Raw genomic sequence first — 13,585 nt, forward strand, 5'->3', positions numbered from 1 at the left:
ATGACACTGTGTTATCTGATAGTTCTCTATGTAACTGAGCTGTGCTGCCATACGAATGTGCTCTTTTTGAGCTTTCTAATTAACAAAATCTGAGTTACATTTGGTTCTTAATTGCTTCCATACATGTTTATTGTATTTATATATGTAATGTAGATGTCATTGTGTCTTTTGCAGTTCAGAGCTTGTTTTGACCTGAAATCTCTGGAGGAGAGTACATTCTGTCACTGTACAGGGACTTTGACATGTTTTAAGAACTGTGCAAGCAATCACAGATTTTACTATTGAGATAGGTAGGGAATGAAACAAAGGTGTGGGAAGATCTGCTGAAGAGATCTGCTAAAGCTATAACATGTTTGATTTATTTTATTTTTTTAAGTTAATGGGATTGTTATGTTTTGTATTTCTGCAAGCATACATTAAACTATGTGAGTTAACTCATAGGGCCTCTTGGTACTGGTGACATGCAGAGATTTGTATTTATGCAAACAGTCATGGGACTGAGACAACTATTCCAAATACATTGAATAATTATATTTGTAGGCAAGTTGAGTCTTTTTACTCTATGTAAACTAGATTATTCTTTTGGCTTCTGATGGACTTATTGAAACTGGGTATTTTTAGGTTTTAAGTTTGCTTGCTTTTCTCTGTAAAAGTACACTAGCTAATCCTTGCTGCTTTGTCTTAATGCTTGCTATTTAAGATGGAAATTCCATCAAAAGTCTGTTTTCTTCCCTTGCAGCTGTCATATCCCATGTTTGTGATATGGTGGTGTACAGTGTTGACTCACCGTGGCTTCCTTTTTCAATTCTTGTGTAGTAAACTAGCAAGAATTTTTGACACATACTGTGTCACTAAAAGAAAATGTCATGTTCTACATGCCAAGATGTAAATCTTTTCCCTTAATTGCTCTTGGGTGGTATGGACCCACTTGTGCTGTCTCCAAATGGTGAAAGATTTCTTTGCTTAAGTAGCAAAATAGATGAGCTCAGTATAATTTGTGGAGCGACTTGTAGTGAAAAAGCAGACAGGTTTCACTGAAGACAGCAGAACTGAATTTAAGACATTAGATATGTAGGGATTTGAAACAAATCCACTTTAAACGTTCGTGTGGGAAAAGGAAAAGAAAACTAATGAAGCAATATTTTTCTTCTAGGTTTTTTTCGTTTGATACCTGCGAATTTTCTGCAATCCAAAGATGGCAGCAAATAAACCTAAAGGACAAAATTCCTTGGCTTTACACAAAGTCATCATGGTGGGAAGTGGTGGTGTAGGAAAATCTGCTTTAACACTACAATTCATGTATGATGAGGTAAGAATCTGCACTAGAAATTAGGAGATGCCTGCTCTACATAGTGTCGTTTAAGTTAAATTTGTACAGTTTTTTTCTGAAAGGGTCTAAATATATGTGATGTGGTATGAAAGTCATCAATTAAGTGGGACAAAAACATGTTTTGGGATTAGTGATTTGCCTTCTAGAGATACCTGTGAAGGTAAAATGTGACCTTTTTCAGACTTCTAAGCAGTTAGATGCTCTGTCATATTATTGGAATATTTTCACATTGTTCACTAGACCTATTAGAACTTAGTTATTACAGCTGAAAGCTTCTTCACTTAGGTGAGTTGCATGATGCCTGAAACAACCAAGCTTTTCTATATTTTTTATGCTGCTGCTGAAGAGAGGAATTAAAATCAGTTTCTTGTTTCCTTACCTTTTTCCCCCAGTGAAAGTGGCTTAGGAAAGCAAGAACTGTTTGGGCTGAGGAAAAAACTGTTTTCGGCTGCTTTAACTGAGGCATTTGAATACTTCACATGGCCTAAATGCATATGCTTAGTTATTAGTTACTGTATCCATTTAAGATGCTTGCTATATCCTTGTGTTCAAACAGAAGCATTTGCCTTGTACAGGCATGATTTTATATCATTAAGGGTTTTGTTTTTTTTCTAGTTTGTTGAAGACTATGAGCCCACCAAAGCAGATAGCTACAGGAAAAAAGTGGTTCTGGATGGGGAAGAAGTCCAAATTGATATATTGGACACAGCAGGGCAGGAGGACTATGCTGCGATTAGAGACAACTACTTCCGAAGTGGAGAAGGCTTTCTTTGCGTCTTCTCTATTACAGAGCTAGAATCCTTTGCAGCAACTGCAGACTTCAGGTAAGTTACAAGGCAAGATAATTATTCTAATTACAATGTGATGATTGCAAGTAATTTTTTTTTTAATTGTTGTGTAATATCTTTTTGATAATCCGTATTGGATGACAGCTCTTACTGTTGTCACATAATGTTCTGAACAGATGCCTAGACATGCCTTCACTATCTGTACCACTTCAGATATCTTAGCTGCTGTGTTTCTGAATACCAGAAAGGCTGTTGCCACAGAGCAGATACTTCTGCCCTTTGTAAGTTGGTGTTGCTTGGCACTTGTGCTAGGAAGCAGTGTTTTTTGAGGAGGTGTACAGCTATCCAAAGTAATGGATCTGAGAAAAATTTCATAGAGTTTGCATGGTTGCCTGTAGTGTATGTACAGTACTGTGTACTCCCCAGAGGTGTCTTGTTTTAGTTCTTGCTCCATATGTAGAGGACTATGATGTGTTTCTCTTAACCTGTGAAAACCTTAGAACAAAAAAGCAGCTATAGCATGTGCAACTGTTTTATACTAGAATACTTGTTATAAAGATGACATGACCAGATTTCAGCTGAAAACTCTACAGAATAACCATATCTGGTCATGCCTGTCTACAAAGTCTTAGGCAATGTGAGGCACGAGCATTGTATTCTGGGAAAGAAATTCTGGGAGAGCAAAGTGCGTAGTATCAACACCACAAGCCTTTCTACCTCTTAAAGATGGTTTTATGAACAACAGAGTATGGGTTTGGGTGACAAGGTTTTGGAAGCAGGGGTGGCTTCACTGAGAAGCTGCTAGGAGCTTTCACTATATCCAGTGGAGCCAAAGCCAGCTAGCTCCAAGAAGTATCTACCTCTGGTGAAGGCTGAGCCTACCAGCAACAGTGGCAGCACCTCTGGGATAACATATTTAAGAAAGGGAAAAAAAGTTGTTAGGCAGAAGCAAATTGCAGCCAGAGAAGAAAGGAGTGAGAATAAGTGAGAGAAGCAGCTCTGCAGATGCCAAGGTCAGTGAGGAAGGAGGGGGCGGAGGTGCTCCAGTCGCCAGAGCGCAGCCTGTGACAAAGACCGTGGTGAGACAGGCTGTCCCACTGCAGCCCATGGAGGTCCGTGGTGGAGCTGATATTACCTGCAGCCTCTGGAGGACCCCAAGCCACAGCAGGTGGATGCCTGAAGGAGGCTGTGACCCTGTGGTAGGCTCGTGCTAGAGGAGGCAGCACCTGTTGAGAGAGGAGCCCACACTGGAGCAGGTTTGCTGGCAAGACTTGTGACCCCATGTGGGACCCACGCTGGAGCAGTTCTGCATGAAGAACTGCAGCCTGTAGGAAGGGCTCACCTTGGAAAAGTTCATGGAGGGCTGTCTCCCATGGGAAGGACCCCACACTGGAGCAGGGGAAGGACTCCTCTCCCTGGAGAAGATGCATTAGCAGAAACAACATGTGATGAACTGACTACAACCCTCATTCTCTGTTTGCCTGTGCTGCTGGTGGGGAGGAGGAGGTAGAATTGGAAGTGAAGTTAAGCCTCATAAGGAGGGAGGGGTGAGGGAAAGATGTTTTTTAGGATTTGGTTTTGTTTTTCATTACCCTACTGATTTAATTGGTAATAAGTTCAATTAACTTAGCCAAGTTGTGTCTGGTTTGCCTGTGATGGTAATCGATCAGTGATCTCTCCTGTCCTTATCTCAACTCAAGAGCATTTTATTGTATTTTCTCTCCCCTGTCCAGCTGAGAAGGAAGGTGATAAAGGACTTTGGTGGGTACCTGGTATGCAGACAGTGTCAACACACCACAAACACAAATGAGAAGTATTTTTCAATTGAAGTAGTAGATATACATTTTGTGTAAAGGATTGCTGTAAATCTGTCCCTTCAATTTTGTTTGGGTGGAATTTTTCTCTGTAAAAGATATGGATGTAATTTTTTGAATTTACAAGACAAAAGTTCTGCATAGCATTCACCCTTCATATCAAAATCAGTATATTATTGAATTGTAAGAAAACATAAAACCAAAATTTGGAACTGGGTATTTCTGATGTAATAAATGTTTAACAGGATAGGGTTTTTAAGATGGCTTTCAGGCATGCAGCATATTAAAACTCTTACGATAATAGAATATTATACAGGTGGCAGTATATTACAGATGTTCCATGTTGTTTGAGAGAGAAAGCATATTTAAATTGCTCATTGCTGTATTTAAAAAAAACGACAAAAGAGATCAGAAAATTGTTTTACCTGTTCAAAGTGTAGTGAAATAGGAAAGGCCATAGCCTTTGACAAAAAATAAGGAAACAAATATAAAAAGATATTATCTACATCCCACTGAAATAAGGGTTCTCAAAGATGCTGTCACAGTTCAACTTCATTATCACTAAGTGGGAAAACATGTTTAATATCTCTAAGGGAGGAGTATGAGGTATGAAGAGGGGAGACAGTGAGAGTTTCATCTTCTAGTGGTTTTTTTTTTTATTTCTTTGTGTCTCTATATGTGTGTGTTTTACATATTTTGAGAGAGGGAGGAGCAAACCTTGTATGTTTGCAGGCTTATGCTAAATACTGTCAATTGTGTAGGCCTGTTTAGTATAGTTCAGCTCCTCTAGAGTGCAAAATGACCTATTCAAATCTGTTTAAAATCATGTTAATGCTTCAAAGTACATGATCTTTGGCTTTAGAAAAAGTCCTACTTTTCCAATAAAGGTGAGTGTTAACAATATACATGTTGATACAACAAAAATGAAAAAAAAATCCCTTTAAGTAAAGATACTAAAATTCTCCGCTGTCCAAATCTGAAAGTGCCTTTCAAGTTGCCTTTGAAACTGTAGAAGTCTAAATGCTAAAATGTAGCTCAGAAAAATTACATTTTCTGATGTGTGTACAGTTAAAGTACATTTGACCTTGCTGAGTAGTCTGAGGGCATACTATTTAAGAGCCAGATATGAAAAAAAGTGACAAGAAAAATCTGGATGTTTGTTTCAGTGGAATTTTGTTCTGCTGGAATGGCAGACCTCCAACAGAAGAGCTGTGTACTGCTTCAATATCTGCAGTGGGGTTCCTGGTACGCTCTGAAATGCCAATGCTCCAGGTCATTTTTTTCAATAGAACGCAGACCTGCAATGACTATACTTTTAATTATTTGAAAGGCAGTTTGATAAAATTTGGCCTTGCTTTGGGTAGAATTGGTCTGGCTCTTATGTTTGGGTTTTTTTGTTTTACGTTCTAGATTTCAAGCTGGCACATATCATTTGTTCAGGAGATATCAGTCTTCGGAGGGGTCGCAAAGGAGGATGTTGTCATCTGGATTGCTGTTAGATTAACTCTTTACATAATGAAATTGTTAGGCATCTGTGGTGGTTTGACCTGGCATTTATGCTAGGTGCTCACCAAAGATGCTCTATCACTCCCCTGCTCAACTGGACAGGGGAGATAAAATACAATGAAAGGCTTTTGAGTTAAGGACAGGGAGAGATCACTCATCAATTACCGTCACAGACAAAGCAGACACAACTTGGGGAACTTAACTGAATTTATTACCATTCAAAATCAGAACAGGATAATAAGAAGTAAAACTAGCCTTAAAAATAACTTCCCTTCACCCTTCCCTCCTTCTCAGGGTCTACCTCCTCCTCCCCAGCGGCACAGGAAGACAGGGAATAATGGGGGTTGTGGTCAGTTCATCACATGTTGTTTCTGCTGCTGCTTCCTCCCCAGGGAGAGGAGTCCTTCCCCTGCTCCAGTGTGGGGTCCCTCCTATGGGGGACAGTCCTCCATAACCTTCTCCAGTGTGAGCCCTTCCCACAGGCTGCAGTTCACTAATTGCTCCAGTGTGGATCCCTTTCCATGGGGTGTAATCCTTCACAAACAGACTGCTCCACCTCTGTCCCCCACAGAGTCAAAAGTCTTGCCAGCAAACCTGCTCTAGCATGGGCTCCTGTCTCCATGGGCTTACAGGTCTCTGCCAGGAGAGCCTGCTCCAGCACAGGCCTGCTCCAGTGTGGGTCTCCTCCATGGGCTGCAGAGGAATCTTTGCTCTGGTGTCTGGAGCACCTTCTCCCCCTTTTTCACTGACCTTAGTATCTGCATAGTTGTTCCTCTCACATATGCTCACTCCTTTCTTCTCTGAGTGCAATTATTTCTGTGCAGTAACCTTTTTTTTTCCCTTCTTAAATACATTATGCCTGTGTCATTACTGCCATTGCTTACTGGCTCAGCCCTGTATATTGGTGTGCCTGTCCTGGAGCCAGCTGGCATTGGCTCTGTTGGACACCGGGGAAGCTTCCAGCAGCTTCTCGGAGAAACCACCCTTGTAGTCCCCTGGCTACCAAAACCTTGTCACTCAAACTCCATATAGAATCACCTAGATAATTAGTGTTGAAAGCTACTAGTTTTTACCAGTAATCTGATTTACAAAGATACTGCAGTGATGCACTGAGTTTTCTTCTGGCCACCTTCCTAATCCACTGACTATTCAAACTACTTGTGGATAGCTGCACACCCTGTTAAAACATTTGCACTGGTATTTGTTGGGAAGAGGAGAAATGTTGCTTTTTGATTATACCTCAGACATAAATGTAGTGTTACAAGCTGCCTCCAATGCATAGCTGTTGATTTGAAAAAAAAAAAAAAAGGGCTATCTGCAGTTTCTCAACCCTGTGAATAGACTTCCCCCATAAGACTACATGCTATTCAGAGCTTTTTGTACCAGTGGGAGAATCCTGCCATATACCAAATGAAAGCCCTTTAGAATATCAATTACTTAATTGTCTTCCGCTTCCCTCCCTTCAACTTTAAATTTTGTTTCACCTGAGCCAGCAAAAGGAATTTTTTTCTCCATGATTTTTGTCAATCTTACAGAAATTGCTCCATGATCAGGGGCTAAATTTCACTGCTGACTTTATGCTCTTTTCTTAGACAAAATACAGAGTATCCTTCTGAGAAAACTGTTCTTCCTGATACTTCTAATGCATTTCCAAGTAGAAGAAAACTTTCGTTATTTTTTAAGTGTTGAAGACTTATGTACCAAACGATTTGTAGTATTGAGATTTATGACTTTAAACCTTACATTCTAGCAGTTAAAACAGTAGAAGCGTCTGTCCTTAAAAATCTGATGCATATAGAACTTGTGTCTCTACACTGGCTTATAACTGAATGAAGTTCTCTGCAGAGACTGAATATAATTGACTTGAGAAAGATTCCTGAAAGGAAAAGATTTTCTCTTAATATGCCATAGATCATTTTATCAGCTTTAGAAATGGCACATGCATTTTGTTAGGAAAAAATCAGCAGTAAAACTGAACCTTGGGTAGCTTAAAAATGGCAATCAAAAGTAGTAATATAAAGACAATGGGAAATGCTCTTAAATAACACTGTTAAAGGGAATGAATTATTAATATAAATTCTCACCTAAACCAATCCTGTTCTATTTTTTTCATTTCTTACTGACTCACCTCCTTCCTTCCTGGAGGACTTGTTGTCTGTCCCTGTTTTCATTCTGTATAATATCATAATGAGGTTTAAGACTTTCCTGTTACATAAGCTTCATAAGAGGAATATGTGGCTTTTCACTGTAAAGATGGAAAACTATTTAGTCTGAGTTCTTCTTTTTGTGTTCTAAGAATAGTACTCCATGCAAAGCTTAATTTTATTTTCCTTTCCTTTTTTCTCCAGGGAGCAGATTTTAAGAGTAAAAGAAGATGAGAATGTTCCTTTTTTGCTAGTTGGTAATAAATCAGATTTGGAAGATAAAAGGCAAGTTTCTGTAGAGGAAGCAAAAAACAGAGCTGATCAGTGGAATGTTAATTATGTGGAAACTTCTGCAAAAACACGAGCTAATGTTGACAAGGTAATAACTGCCCTCTTAAAACAAAGGATCTGTCCATCAGTTTTTACATTAGCCCTCTTTTCCGTGAGTTTCTCTATATGTTCATTATTTTAGCAATTATTTTTGTGAAATTTTATTCAAATACTTTCCTCCCTTAGCTTGCAGGGAGTGAATGACTAGGTGACTTCATTTAGAATAGTGAAAATGTTGGCCTAGACTTCTTACTGCGTTTTCTGTAACTAGAAGACAGTCTGCTTCTGAACAGTGAGGAGTACTGTCTGATCCTCAAAGTAAAACACCTTGTAAAAGCAGATAAGGGAGGGATTTGAGACCTCCCTACCCTCATTTAACCATCTGCCTATTTGTATGTTGCTTCGATGAAGAATGGATGAACCCAAAAAGCTTTGAAAAGCCTAGAAGTGCCTCATGAGTTTTCAGTGATTAAACCTGGTTCAGAAGGTCATGAAATAAGAGAGAATATTTGTCTCCAAAAAACTAAAATATTGATTAGTTGTAAGTATTTCACTATAACCGTAAAAGACAGGAGTTCTACAGCCTTGTAGACTGTAAGAGCAACAGATTTGTGGCAAAAGAAATAAGCAGTTTAGTGCAATGGGCCAATCTTTCGTTTCAGAGCTGTTGACAAATTTGACCACACATTGAATCCCAGTATGGTTTGGGTTGGAAGAGACCTTTTAAAGATCTCTAGTTCCAACACCCCTGCCATGGTCAGGGATGCAACCCACTAGATCAGGTTGTTCAGGGCCCCATCCAACCAGACCCTGAACACTTCCAGGGATGAGGCATCTACAACTTCTCTGGGCAGCCTGCTGCAGTGCCTTACCACCCCCACAATAGAGATTTTTCCTAATTTAATATTTAAATCTGTCCCCTTTTAGTTCAAAACTGTTCCCCTAAGGTCTTATCACAAGCTACCACTGTAAAAAGTTGTTCTCACTCTTTTTCATAAGCCTCTTTAAGAACTGAAAGGCTGCAATGAGGTCTCCCTGGAGCCTTCTCTTCTCCAGGATGAACAACCCCAGCTTTCTTAGCTTGTCTTAATAGAAGAAGTGCTCCAGTCCTCAGATCATCTTTGTGGCCTCCTCTGGACTTGCTCCAACAGGTCTGCATCTTTCTTGTGCTGGGGGGCCCTAGAGCTGGACCAAGCACTGCAGGTGGAGTGTCACCAGGGCAGAGTAGAGGGGGTCAATCACCTCCCTGGATCTGCTGGCCAATCCTCTTTTGATGCAGCCCAGGATACCATTGGCCTTCTGGGCTGCAAGCACACCGTTGGCTCACATCCAGCTTTTCATCCATGAAAACCCCTAAGTCCTTCTCCACGGGGCTGCTCTCAATGAGTTCTTCTGCCAGTCTGGACTCATGTCTAGGATTACCCTGACCCAGGTGCAGGACCTTGCACTTGGTGAAAAATTTTCTAACATGAATCCTTATGTATGAGCTGTCAACTGAGTATGAGAGCTGTAATGTGAGTTCTCTTTTGCAATAACTTAAACTCAACTGTTTTCTCCTGCCAGTTATCTTCCTGAAGAAACTGATTGTTCGATACTACATTAAGAACTGTGTGCTGTTCTGTAGAGTAAATTAAGTCAATTAAACACAGCAGAACTCATTTTCATTGATGAATACAGCTCTGATTTTTTTTATTGTTATAAAAGCTAATACATCTTTTAGTTTTGATGTATAATTGCAGTTAACAGCCATCTATTACAGTTGTAGAAATTCCCAGCTCTTCAAATCCACTTTACTATCTTTTAGTAGCTAGGAAAAAAAGTGTGTGTATATATTTTTTTTCAATAGCTCTCTGATCAATAGCACACACAGGGTAGGCTACCACAGAGTTCCAGGTTTCTTTTAGGAGCTGGTGGCATAATGGATCCAGATTAGCATTTGTCGTACAGATTTAGGATTTGACAGGCCATAAATGAGGCTCTGTTGGCACAAGTGAATACCACGTATTCTTAGTTACTTGGAGCATACGAAGTTTTTTTGTTTGTTACACAAACCTGGGTTACTCTTTTATAAGAAATCTGGCCTCTCTGAATTCCAGAATAGTGGGTTTGCTCATTTGGGAAAAATACAGACAGCTGACACTTACTTTGGCAAAGGTGACCCAATAAGCATTTTCTCAGAAGGTTATGTGTCCCAGACAGCTAAATATTGTAGTGTGATATCAGTGCTTAAGCAAGTTGACAGTTGCATCTTACCATTAGCACAGATTTAACTTCAAGCAAGTAACTTAGTGCACATCTGAAAATCTAAAGGCAATCTCATTTCTTGATGGAAATGTTTAGTTCCATCGATTTTCTTCAGATTCCATGTAATGAAGATTGACGCTCTTGCTGCAGTCAATATGAGATTAGTGTCATTGCAAATAAAAACCTACTGAGCTCTGTAGAGGAGCTTTTCAGCCCCTGCACTGTCCATGTTTCACAGAAATCAATCAAGTCCCTTGACATAGATCTAGAAAATGTCTCCTGAGAAAGAAAAGTTTTAGAATTGCTCTCTTAAATAAGTCGGGGGTATCCAACTTTGTCGCATTTGTTTCCTACTAAACCGTTTGAGGAAAACAAACTTCATGTGTACTTTAAGTCTGTAGTATGGTAGCTGAGATTACCTGACATAAGAAATAGTTTATGTAGTCATATGATTGATAAATTTGCTTTAAGGGAAATGCTATTTTTTTTTCCCTAGTCACTTTGTGTTTAGACTTGCACCATGGAACATAGCTTGAAATGTTCAGTGTATGTCACTGCTCCATTAGTATGTTTCTAGGATTTGGGTGTTCACTTTTTTAGCCTTTGCACTTCATCACTGAAAATACTCAAAATATGAACTGATTTCCTTGAGTCTCCTCAGGAGGATATTCATACAACATTTGAAAATCTTGACTGGTGATGAGACCCTTGTTTCAATCCTCGTTTAAAATTGTCTGACAGGATTAATAAGCAAATGTGAGAAGACAGGGGAACATTATGGTGCCATGAAAGAAGGACTGCATCATATCAACTTGGCCTTCTGAACCAATGAAAGATTTGTTGGGTTAATATTTGCTGAAATTGCTTGCATATAATTGACTCTAAACAACTGAAGTGAATATCAGTGATAAATTAACTCATGTCTGTGACTGGTTTTGCATTTATATTCTTGCATCTTTTTTAGGTGTTTTTTGATTTAATGAGAGAAATTAGAGCCAGAAAAATGGAAGACAGCAAAGAAAAGAATGGAAAGAAGAAAAGAAAAAGCCTAGCTAAGAGGATCAGAGAAAGATGTTGCATTTTATAATCAAAAGCCTGGATTCCTTTCCTACCCTGACCATACTAATAAAAAACATAATTTATAAGCATGCCATTGAAGGCTGAAGTGACTGAAATTACCCTAACATGTTGGAAAATGTAATGTACCACTAAAAGCATGAATTGGAGCTGCACTAAAAGTCAAATTCACTGAAAACAAATTATGTGGCTTCAAGAGAAGCAAAGTTCAGTCCATTTCATAATTGCCTACCTTCTCACATTTCTTCTGAATGTAGTGTTTCATAGGCAGTCTTTTCTTTAATAGTGAACAGAGGGGCGAAGTATTACTCTGTGGGTTCTTATAAAGCATACTTTTTTATCACTGGTAATTGTCAATTCATCTTGTCTTTTGTTGCCTTGAAAATTGCAATTGTGAACATGATACCTAACAAAGCAGCATGCAGCTGTTTTGCCATGGAGTTATGCAAATTAGAAAAGAATAATGTATATGCGAACAGTTATGTTGAGGAAAACTATATGTGGTTCTGCATTACCTGATTAATTTAGAAGAGTGATATAAACTTTTACATTGAAATATTTGAATATGCCTTAATTTTAAAACCCAAACATAGCAGGTTGCTTAATCAAGAGTGTATTTTCAACTTTGTTGCATGGAGACTGTCCCTGCACATCAGTGCGAGACTGCCCTCTCTGAGGAGTGCAGTTACATGAATGATTTTGCTAACTAGCTGTCTGCTAGCAGTGTCTGTTCTTTAAATATGTGCCATACTCTGGTATTGTGAATAATACAGAGCATATTCTGTCATCCATAATTTGGTAACAGTATGGTATCTTAACTAAAAGGTCAGAATACATATAAGACTGAAGTCATAAGCCTATGGCACATCCAAGCCTGGAATGGTTGTTTAAAATTTAACGTGCTGATACCTTGAAACTTCCCTTTTGCACATAGATTTTTGTCTAGATGTTCCTTGGGTTTTAACTCCCTGGAATTGGGTGGAGTGGGGCTAATCTAGTAGCGCTAATGTGTTTTAAGATGTTGTCTGGCAAATTCTGGTTAATTTCTTTTGTGTTCCTAATACTCAGCTATGGGAACATGGTGTGTTATGCTGAAGCTCTTTGCAGGTTTTGTATCGTTTAGTCTATGTTGATTTTCAAATGGGGAACAGTGTAGCTACTTTTTCTAGTTAACGTTGATATCAAACAATCAAACATGCTTTGCAATACAGAAACATTTAACATGTACATCCAAAATCCCCAAACAAAACATACTGCCTCAGTTGCTTCAAAACAGCAAGAATACTAGCACACGGTTAGTATGCTACATCTTAACTAAGAAAATACCAGAATGTTTGAGGGTTTTGGACTCCTTTGTGGTGAGACAGGCTAGATCAATTCCACAAACTGTTATACTTTTTATACATGTGTAAGCCTATAACTGACAGTTTAAAATGTGCTCAAGCAAACTAGGTAACAAATATTTAACTTTCATGCTAACAGACATTTTAGGGACTCAAGTCTTAGAAGTTATATATGTCATGTTAAATATTTATCAATAGGAATTTTGTATGTGCATTTAGTAGACTGCCAAGTGCAGAATTAAAGTTACTCATGTAGCTGGCAAGTAAGCCAGTCTTCATCTTACTGTGTACTCATTTGGGTCTATTTAGCCAGGGAGTCTAACCACTAACATTGTGACTTTGCTTTGGAACCTGTATACTGGGAACTGAGGTGTTATGAAGCCACTGGACACATGAAAGCTGTCTTGGCTGATGCCTTATCCTGTCCTTTTATTTGCTATTTGAGCCATTCAAAGATGAATAAACTTCCATTTTTCTAAAATACTTGTGCGGTGTTAATTAATAACTGTTATTCATAAATGTTGCTATAGCTGATGCCAGTTGTCAAGCAGTTAAACCTTAATACTCCAGAAGACTGGTTTGTGTGCGTGAACAAAATTGTACATTAAATCTCATTAGAATTATAAAAAGCCAGTTCATAATAGTGAGACTATGTATGTGCTACCTTTTATCCAGAGCTAATTTGCTTAGTTGTTATAAAAAACAATATCAGAAAACAGGCAAACAAACTGAGGTAGCCTTGATTTAAAAACAAAAAACAAGTGGACAAAACACAACCAACCAACCAAAAACAGACTACCCACAACCTACGTAAGTTTTAATAAAATAAAAATGAATTCTAAGTCATTTTCTTTTGGCACAGTGAAGGAGAACATAAGTGTTCTTCTCGACTTGCAGAGAATATAGCTTGCATTGTGAATTATAGGATTTGGGTATATGTTGAGAGAGTCATCCAAACTGGGTGTTATATTTGCATCATAGAGGAGTGTTGGTTTAGCCTACTTTTGTG

General features: G+C 38.7%; 1 protein-coding gene across 6 annotated transcripts in view; it reads left to right on the top strand.

Moving 5' to 3' along the window:
- The window catches only part of RALA (RALA Ras like proto-oncogene A), a 32,568-nt gene extending 19,511 nt beyond the window's left edge, over positions 1-13,057 (top strand). For 5 of the 6 annotated variants that reach the window (XM_017820634.1, XM_017820618.1, XM_017820643.1 and 2 more), the window contains 4 exons: positions 1,154-1,309; positions 1,946-2,154; positions 7,787-7,961; positions 11,121-13,057. In XM_017820634.1, the coding sequence (XP_017676123.1) occupies positions 1,196-1,309; positions 1,946-2,154; positions 7,787-7,961; positions 11,121-11,243 (621 nt within the window). In that variant the 5' untranslated portion in view covers positions 1,154-1,195 and the 3' untranslated portion in view covers positions 11,244-13,057. Of the gene's footprint in view, positions 1-174; positions 291-1,153; positions 1,310-1,945; positions 2,155-7,786; positions 7,962-11,120 lie in introns of all 6 variants that reach the window. The other variant, XM_017820626.1, reaches the window with a different exon arrangement.
- The last annotated feature ends 528 nt before the right edge of the window (positions 13,058-13,585 follow it).

This window comes from Lepidothrix coronata, unplaced genomic scaffold, assembly GCF_001604755.1.
Source record: "Lepidothrix coronata isolate B3197 unplaced genomic scaffold, Lepidothrix_coronata-1.0 Scaffold3, whole genome shotgun sequence".
Lineage (NCBI taxonomy): Eukaryota > Metazoa > Chordata > Aves > Passeriformes > Pipridae > Lepidothrix > Lepidothrix coronata.